The 10,115-nt window shown below is 49.0% G+C and overlaps 1 protein-coding gene across 3 annotated transcripts in view; it reads left to right on the top strand.

Moving 5' to 3' along the window:
* The first annotated feature begins 2,425 nt into the window (after nt 1-2,425).
* Nucleotides 2,426-10,115, top strand: part of CDA (cytidine deaminase) — a 122,959-nt gene continuing 115,269 nt past the window's right edge. For 2 of the 3 annotated variants that reach the window (XM_085604134.1, XM_085604132.1), the window contains exons 1-2: nt 2,570-2,700; nt 3,385-3,646. In XM_085604134.1, the coding sequence (XP_085460260.1) occupies nt 3,430-3,646 (217 nt within the window). In that variant the 5' untranslated portion in view covers nt 2,570-2,700; nt 3,385-3,429. Of the gene's footprint in view, nt 2,701-3,384; nt 3,647-10,115 lie in introns of all 3 variants that reach the window. The other variant, XM_085604124.1, reaches the window with a different exon arrangement.

Here is a 10,115-nt window from a genome sequence, read left to right as displayed (position 1 = left end):
GGTTAAAAGCAATAACTTTTAGCAAATACCTTCAATGCAGAGATATAATCTGATGTACTTAAGTTAAAGGCTTCCACTTGTTAAATGAATACAGTTTTAGAATTTTGAAGATCTTTTATCATAGTTTTACGTGCTTGTTGTATGATTTATATGACAACTATTTTCCTGGCCCGTTGTGCGTGGGCTCTTAGAGCAAAGCTAGACCCACCTCTAAAGTTTACCAGACATTAGAGGAGGCTGGGACCCATCTCCCTACTCCCGTTCCCAGCGAAAGTCATCGAGAAAGTCATCAACAGCCAACTCGCCACATTCATCGAAGAGCACAACATCCTCGACTCCTCCCAATCCGGCTTCAGAAAAAAACACAGTATGGAAACAGCCCTCCTCGCCGCAACAGATGACATCCGCACCCTACTGGACAAAGGAGAAAAAGCAGCCCTCATCCTCCTCGACCTCTCAGCGGTGTTCGACACAGTCTCTCACCACACCCTAATACGCAGACTCCACGACGCAGGGATCCAAGACATCCTTGGCCTAACACCGAAACACACGTTGGCGTTTAACTCTCCTTGTGTCCTTGGACTCTGCTTCCATTTACCATCGGGATAATACACGAGAATACACGCGAACCTCCCACTCTAACATCTTTTGGCAGTTTTACCACCTTGATTGATTTGTGATATTTCTAGAAATTTGTTTGTTTTGTGGGATGAATGCGTATGCCACTATGAGTGAATGCAAGAATGACTGATGGTTATGAATGTTATGTGTGGGACAATGTAAATATCTATATATTTATTTATGTATTTTTGAAATATGATAACCATGTTTGATATAATGATAATAAAAGAAACATTATTTTGTTAATCAATTCTCTATCTTTGAACTTTGTGAATATATGCATCTGTCAGCCCCTGCTGTTGGTATATAATATTGGGATCCTCTTCTTTGGGCCGTTTGCAATTTTTACTTATAGGCAGGTGGCCGTTTTGAGTGTTGGTTTCTACTAATTTTCCCCTGCCTCACCTGCCTATTATCTGTCTGCTGGGGTCCCCCTATGTATTTGCCAAATGGATGAAAAACATCTGCCTACAACTAAACACCAACAAAACGGAAGTACTCATCATGGGCCCAAACCCCGACGCTTGGAATGACACCTGGTGGCCCCCCACGCTCGGAAGCCCGCCCACCCCCTCGGACCACGCACGCAACCTGGGAATCATCCTGGACTCAGAGCTCAAAATGGCCCGCCAGATCGTCCTCCTGCTTCCAAACCCTCCGCCTCCTACGTAAGACCTTCAAATGGATCCCCCTCGAACACAGAAAGACCGTCACTCATGCCCTGGTCACCAGTAGACTCGACTATGGCAACGCACTCTATTCCGGAATAAACAAGAACCTCACCCACAAGCTACAGAACATCCAAAACACTGCCGCAACACTGGTCCTCAACCTGCCAAGACACTGCCACATCTCCCAGCACCTGCGCACACTCCACTGGCTCCCCATCGAAGCTAGAGTCACCTTCAAGTTGCTCATTCACGCTCAAAAGGCCCTCCACGACATCGGACCAGCATACCTGAACAGCTGACTCAAATTCCACGCACCCCAAAGGACCCTAGGATCAGCCCAGCTCTCCTATGCCGCAGTCCCCACACCAGAAAGACCAGATCGGGAGGCCACTCCTTCTCCTTCCTCGCGGCCAGAGCCTGGAACGATCTTCCGCTCCACCTCAGACAGACAACATCGCTCCCCATCTTTGCAAGAAACTTCAAAACCTGCCTCTTCGACATACCCTCTCCTTGATGGACTGGAGCCTGTGACAACCCCCCCCCCCCCCCCCTCCAGCGCCTTGAGACCCTGACGGGGGAGTAGTCGCGCTTAACAAACACCTCGACCGTAACCTTGTATTAGAAGGTACACCGTATCTGAGTAGTAAGATACCCTGCATCATAGATGACCAAGCAAACCTCCTTTCAGTAGTTCTACATTGCTCATCTACAACCCATCGGTGAGGCCTGCAGTAGTCATAATGTCCATTTTCAGTGTGTCCGCCCAGGGTGAAGTGAGCCATCCTGCCACTTGTGACGCATTAAAGAGAGCCTCTGTTATACTGAGAGAATCTTCGAGCAATTAGAAGGGGGCTACGGAAGGGTCACCAGGAAGTTAATAAAACTGTGATGCAAAGTTCCAGTACTGGCATTGCCTTTAGAAAGCCAATGTGATATATCTATCTTCAGTCATATTCAATAGGTATGAATTGAGACTACGGCCCCCAGAATGCATTCGTTTTTATAAAAGTCCAGGACTCCAGGGCTGAAGAATCATGTCACTGGTGACACTGGGTAGTCGACTGTTAAGGGACTATAGGAGGGCTTTGGGGTCTCAGGAGAGTGAGGGAAGAGGCGGGCGCCTGCATTTCGCTCGCTAAAGATTCATCTGGCACAGCTGGAGTGGAGAGAGGTTATATCTAGAGCACAGCTGCCGAGGTAAAAGGCTGTGTGCCGACCAATGAGAGGAGGAGCCGCGCGCCAGGAGGTGCAGCGGGAAGTAACCAATGGGAGGGCAGCTCCGGGGTTACACTGAGGCTCTGCGTTAGACATCCTGACACCGGCCGTGAACTGCCCCTCTCTGCGGTCTAAGTATCAAGGCTCAGGCTGAAGAAAGAGAGACCCGAGCGCACGAGGGGCTTCCGAAGAGGTACGGAGAAGGGAGCATGGACCGGGCAGCCATGGGGAGGGAGGGAGGGAGCGGAGGCGGGTCACACCATCACAGCAATCGAAGGAGAGGATGACACAAGCTGTCAGGTCATTGACAGGAAGGAGAGAGCAAGAAAAACAGTAGAAAAGAGGCAGCGCGGGAGGGATATGGGATAGGGACATATAGGGGACGGAGGGACAACGGGAATGGGCGATGCGAGGTACAAAAAAAAGGAAAAGGGAAAGAGGACGGTGTGTTAGAGATAGGTAAAGGAAAATGTAAATACCAAATAGTGTAAGACGCATAAGTGGGAGCCATTATTCCTATTATTATTGATAGGAATATGTTTTTTTTATAGGGCCAAATGACGTATTTTTTTCTGATCGCTTTAAATATAGGATGGTACTATAGCCAGGATCGCGCCGCCGCATATAAGGAATTAGAATAAAAACGGTCACTGCCCTTGCCACTTGCACACACAAGTGCAGAGCACACCGATACTCACTCGTATTATATCACACACAAAACTCAAAGGGTGTATTACGGTTCCATAACTCTCTCTCTCAGCCTCTGTCACTGTCTCCGTGCCCCTCGCCCCTCTCTCTCTATGTCTCTCTCTATCTAGCTACACACTCTTTACACTAGTTGATGGATTTCCATTTTATTCACTTTTCAACGACACAGTTTGGCACCCGCTGCTTCCGCTTCCTCCTGTTTCGACGCAGACTGATGGACACACCGGAGGAGAGGACGAACCGCATCATTAGTAACTGCTCGCCTGTGGAGTCAGCCCAAAGCACCACTTCTCCCATTCCTCCAGCAGAGCCCGAGCACGTTCAGCGCCTGCTGCAAGCATGCCACAAAGCCAAGGAGTCGGCATACTGTCCCTACAGTAACTTCCGGGTGGGAGCTGCCCTTCTGACCAGTGAGGGGAAGATCTATTCGGGTAAGTGACGTCAGCAACACACTGTAGAGACAGTCCAGAATACCCTAAGGAACTGTTGTCTATTAAAAACCTATTATCTTCACCATCCAACTCCAGGTAGGAAGCAGTGGAACAACATTGACCAATCACAACACCGCACATCTTCAAATTCTTTCTGCGTCGCACCCTGTGACGGGATTTAGGTCCCAGGCCACATACTTGGTTCAATTGCTCTGATTTTGGGAACATGTAAAGTGGTCTTTGAAGACTACCCAATGTGATTGGCCATAAACGGTCATGTGATCCTAAACCAAAACGTTTAATACACACCTGACACATCATGTGATACTGACGAATGGGAAGGCAGTATTAAGAAAGTTTGATGACACCACATAAAGCCTGGCCAGCATTTAAACTGAAGCTGTTGTAGGGCCAGTAGTACAAGCCTGAGCAACTGTATTCACCGGAAGTAACACCAGGAAGTTTGCCACGTTTTGAATTCCTTCTCTTCTCAGTCCCACTTAATTGGTCCTCTTCCATATTTAAGGTTCTGGTTTTTAAACAGGTACGTTTCATTCTTCAGGTCATTGATCATTACTTTAGCAACATCATATGGTCTCATCATCTTGATGTTTCAGACCAGTGCTTCATCGGCCAGTATGTCTTTATTCAGAAAGGATCTTCTCCAGCAGCTCTTGTCCATATCATGTACTCTCAGTTTATTACCTTTAGATTAGCTGTTCACAATTTGAATATATGTAGAAACATAAAATGGCAACACTGCTCCATTAATGTGTAAATAGTTCTTGGTCTAAAAAGTTGTTACTGTGCAGTATATTGGTATCAGTGGTCAACAACAGATGAAATAATACCTTGAGGCATTTCTCTGAGATTCATGACCTCATAACTAAATCTATTGGTCACTTAGTTGAGCTTATGGAGTCATGGTTCAGAAAAAAAAGACAATTGCCACCCTCAATAGCCTTCACGGTCAAAGCCAAAAATGTTTCATCGAAAGCAGAGAGAGCAAGTGAGGAGGGTTGGGAGGGTCGAGCTAGACTTCACAGCAGAACCTGCGGATGCATAATAATAATAATAATCCACATTTGCAAAGCGCGAACACTCACCCGTAAGGGTCTCTAGGCACTGGGGGCCATCGGGAAGATTAAGCAAGCTGTTGCCCAGAGTCACATGGTGCTGGGCTAATCTGCCGCCGGCACCGGGGATCACGGGATCGAACCGTGATCCCCAGATTCCGGAGTCAGTCGCTCTGGCCGCGGCGCCACACCTGCATCATTAGTCCTCTCAGCTCCTCCACTGCAGCAGTGGTAAAGCACCCTCTGGTATACAACCTGCCATTCTAGATAAGGTCCTTGAACTGATTCTGTGCATTCAGTCTTAATTCAATAAAACTGTGATCATTGGTTACTTATAATCTCCAGGGCAAAGATCGATAAGTAAAACATGATGTAGAGCTTCACAGTGACATACATCCACTGAGCTTCATATTGTTGAGGCATGGCCCAACACGGCCATCAAGGCAATCACTAGGCCCCATTTATTTTCACTTACAGGCTAGAAATCCCTAACATGGCCGTTCAGACACAGTCCTGATCCGAACTTGACTTCATCTTCTGTAAATTCTCAAATCTAAGCCACAGACCAACCATTCAAATTTAAAATTTACTCCTAAAAAATCCTTTTAGGTGTATCAGAAAGATAAGCATTGGGGTGTCTGAGTAACCCTTTCTTGCCGTCAAACTCATTTGACCCATACCAGCAGACCCTAACATGTCTTGATAGCAGCAATCTAAATCTATCATCCCATCCAGACGCTCTGCCTTATTCCAAACCCAGAATACCGAGGTGGGCACCACATCTACTAACTAGTGGTTTACAAGGGAACTCACTGAGCTGACACAGGGCAACTGTAAACTGGAATAACAGCGGTGTAAATCTTATAATGAAGATGGCAAACACCATAGTAGGGGGACACATGAGATATGATCACAATGCCATCAAGACAGCCAAATAGGCTTAGTTTGAGAAAGCGATTTACAAAGCTTCCAATCAAACCAAGAAGAACTTTATCATCAGCTAGGAAGTGATAAACCCTGGTGGCTTAATTAGCATCCATGGCAAACACAAGGAGATGATGGACGGAGCGCTGAAACTTTTCAGACACTCACCCCCAGTCACAGATATGGGTTGAATCCATCATCATTCTTTATGTTTAAATCTTTTTATTGAGTTAACAGCTGGTATGACAGTGCACATTGCAAAGGGTGATCAATCAGTGGCTACGTAGAGCCCAAGCGGCCAACATGTCGAAGGTACCAACAAATAGTACCAAAATACGAGAAACTCTCCCACCCCTACCCCCTTCCCTCCCCCGTTCACTGCGAATAAAAAGTCTAGGTTGGGGTAGTAGTGTCTCAGTGTTGCTGTGCGGCCGGCTGAGACGTGGTGACAGGTGCTGTCAGTCGCAAGAGGCGCAGATATCTAGGGCATGTGAGTTCCCGAAACTCCTGGGCGCGTATGGCCAGGAATGGTTGTCATAGGTCTCCAAAGGTCGAGCCCTTCCCTGCCGGCGTAAGGGATATCTTCTCCATCCCTAAGATATGCCACAGGCGCCAGAGCCAGCCAGTGTGTGTGGGGATGCGAGGTGTCTTCCAGTGGATCAGGATATTTTGAATGGCTGTGCCCAAGGCTGTCGCTATCTAGTGTCCTCTCTGGGATTTGAGGGGGTATGTTAGGGGGTTTGGCACTCCCAGGAGTACATATGCAGGGAATCTTGGTAGCTCAGTGTCTAGATGTTTGTCAACGTCTGCCAGAATCTGGGCGCAATACTGTTGTAGATGCTCACAATCCCAAAGCAGGTGCACCAACGTCCCGGTTTTCCCACAGCCTCTCCAGCAGTCCTGACTATGAGTGAGGTCCAGCCTACGTGTACGCTCAGGGGTGTAATACCAGTAAGTGACTATTTTAGTTAGTGTTTCGGTGAGGCCCATGTGCCTGGCCGTGTGTCTCGCCCTGTAATAAACCCCGTCCCATTCCTTGCTACTGAGTGCTCTACCTAGGTCCCTCTCCCAGCGCGTGCAGCTAGCGTTATAAGTATGCGTGTGGCGAGTGAGGAGCATTTTATATAGGTCTGAAATTAGCTTCTTGTCTGATGTTCTTGTGATGAGCCAACGTTCATAAGGGGTGACGTAGCGCAGGGCCTGTGATTTATTGTGGGGATGTAGCGCCCAATGTCGGAGCTGCAGGTAGTGCAGCCTTTCTGATTCAGCGATTCTGTATTCAGATCTAACTTGTGGAAAGGAGATCACTCCCTTCTCATCATATAGGTGACCCAAGGCATGGCATTCCGTAGCGCGCCAGTGTGCAAAGGCAGTCGCTTCTAACCCTGGGCTGAATTCTGGTATATCAAAGAGCGGGGTGAGGGAAATGTAGTCAACTCATGCCTCGTGCTGGCCTGGTCCCATGTCGTTAGAGTGGATCATGTGATAAGGGAAGCATATAGGTTAGGAGGTCTGTGTGGTTTCTTCAAGAAGGGGATCTTCCTGAACGATGTGCCCGCCACCGCACAATCCTGGAAGAGTGAGTGTTTCTCGGACTCGGTGCGATTCCATTCTACTAAGTGTCGTAATTGTGTAGCTTTGTAGTAGAGATGGATGTCAGGAACCCCCAGTCCGCCTTCGTTAGGTGGGAGAGTGCTAATGAGTTTCTTCATCCGTGGTTTACAGCCCTGCCATATGAAGAAGGAGAGTTCTGACTGTACTCGGTTTAACCACCCTGCTGGAGGTTGTAGAGGGAGTGTCTAGAACAGGTATAGGATCTTGGGCAAGTTGGTCATTTTAATGGCCGCTATCCTCCCCAGCCACAAGATAGGGTAATACTTCCCCCGCTAAGGTCCGAGCGAATTTGAGTATGGAGCCTGGTGTAGTTGACTGTGGCTATAGTTTGTAGAGAAGGTGCCAACTGGATTTCCAGGTATGGGACCGTGTCACCCGTCCACTGTATTGGGTGCTGGCGCTGGAGCAGTAGCGGTCCGTGGAGGGAGTTCGGTGGGGCAGTGAGGCGGGGTGGGGTATGGGCAGGGTGGGGAAATGTAAACACTGGAATATGGATGAACGGAGGTAAGTACACATTTAAATAAATAAAACAAATTCCTTTGCGCGTGCTGCATCGCAAAATGCAATGCAGCGCGCGCAACAAAATTCATTTTATTTATTTAAATGTGTACTTACCTCCGTTCATCCATATTCCGGTGTTTACATTTCCCCACCCTGCCCCTCCCCCGCCCCGCCTCACTTCCCCACCTAACTCTCTCACGGACCGCTACTGCGCTGGAGGCAGGCCTGTGTATGTGGAGGTAGCGAAAGGTTGCGAGCAACCGACTTGTCAATATTGACTTTGAACCCCAAGGCCTGTGCGAAGGAGTCGAGCTCCGTCGGGAAGGGCCCCAGAGCGACAGTCGGGTCCGATAGGGTGACCAGTACATCGTCCGCATATAAGCTTATGGAGTGGACCTCTCCTCCAAATCAAATCCCGTAATTTGGGGGTGTTCCCTAACTCTCTGGGCCTTAGGCTCTATGTACAGTGCCAAGAGCAGGGGTGACAGGGGGCATCCCTACCTTATACCTCTGCCTATGGGGAACGGCATCGAGGTGTGCCCATTAACTCTAACAGACGCCGTGGGGGAGTGATAGCATAAAATCCCCTGGGTTCTGTGATGCCTTCTAGATGAGGTGTAAAACCCTCTTAATGTTGTCGATCGTCTGCCTGTGCGGGATGAATCTCGCCTGGTCGGGATCGATCAGTCCGGGCATGTGGACAGCTAATCGACGAGCCAAGATCCCGGTGTATAGTTTCAGATTGATGTTCAGGAGAGAGATGGGGCGGTAAGCCCCACAGCTGGTTTTGTTCTTTCCAGGCTTAGGAATAACCACAATAGCGGCTTCTAGCATCGATTATGGAATCGCTCCCGGGGATGTGAAAGTATGAAAAAGCTTGCCGAGGAGCGGATCCAGCGTAGGGCAGAATTGGTTATAAAAGGCCGCCGTGTCCAGGGGACTTAGCTAGTTGGAGTTTTGAGATGGCCGCTATGACCTCTTCTATCCGAATGTCTCCCTCTAGTTGCTCTGATTGTTCCAGGGTTAAGGTGGGGAGGTGTGCCTCTGCTAGGTAGGAATTTCTATCTGCATCCTCCAACTTCTGCTCTGCATATAGCTGGGTGTAGAAGCCTCAAAACATTTCAGCTATAGCTGCATGCTCTGTGGTCAGTCTCCCTGTCTGATCTCGGATCTCCTGCACCCCCTGTGCCTGCCAGGCCTCACGTAGTTTGTGGGCTAGCAGATGTCCGCATCTGTCCCCCCAACATAGAACGAGTGGCTGAGCTGTAGCACCGCATATTCCGCTCTATCCTGATCTAGGTCCGCTAATTGTGCACAAGCTTGAGTCAGCTGACTCCAGATCCTAGGGGCCCCTATCCGCTGGTGCATTTGTTCTAATTCCCTCGTTTTCTGCGTAAGTTCCTCCCTCTTCCACCTTCGATCCCCGTTGTCCGCCGCAGAAATGGCTATTAGTTTGCCCCTGATCACGGCTTTGAGTACCTCCCATTGCATAGCTATGAGGGTGTCGGGGTTGCCATTATGCAAAAGGTATTCATCGATGGCGCACTGCACTTGCTTGACCATGGTGGGGCATTGCAGGAGGGTGTCATGAAGATGCCACGGCCGTTGGGAGGGTGGAAATGTGAAAGTGGCTACCATGAGAGAGTGGTCCGAGAGAGATGCCGCCAAGATGTCCACCGCCGATGTGATAGTGCAGAGAGCGTCAGAGCCCAGCAGATAGTAGAGCCTGGCGTACGTTTTATGGGCATTGGAGTAATAGGAATATTCTCTGAGGTGGGAGTGAAGACACCTCCATAGATCTACGAGTCCTAGGTCCTTCAGTCGAGCCAACCCTGCAGTGGAAAGCACTCCTGCCTGTCCGAAGCATTGTGCCGACCTGTTCAGGACGTTGTCGAAGACTAGGTTAAAGTCACCCCCCAGTAATATCTTCCGCTCGGATGTTGCAGTGGCCTTCGTCAAAACCTCCTGGGTAAAGCATTCCTGGCCCTCATTAGGTGCATACAGGGATCCAAGAACCAGAGTGTGCCCCCAATGTAGAACTGAAAGAGCCATCCCCTAATCTCTGCCACCTTCTGCCCTACCTTCCCTCAGAAAGCCCTGGAGACTAAAATCACCACTCCCACTGACTTCGAAGGACCAGACAAGTAGAATTGCGTGGGAAACATTTGGGATTTGAGTTGGTGACAGTATCGGGAGAGTAGATGCGTCTCCTGCAACAAGCATATGTCAGGTCTGGTGCTCTCCAGGTATGAGAGTATCGCCCTGCGCTTAATGGGATTGTTGAGACCTCTCACGTTGAGTGTGAGGATCTTGAGAGTAGTGGGGGGCATCTAGTGGACTACTGTCAGGAAGTT

Source organism: Triturus cristatus, chromosome 1_2 (genome assembly GCF_964204655.1).
Source record: "Triturus cristatus chromosome 1_2, aTriCri1.1, whole genome shotgun sequence".
NCBI classification, from domain to species: Eukaryota; Metazoa; Chordata; class Amphibia; order Caudata; family Salamandridae; genus Triturus; species Triturus cristatus.
The sequence above is the reverse complement of the archived record's forward strand: the minus strand, read 5'-3'. Positions and strand labels throughout refer to the sequence as shown.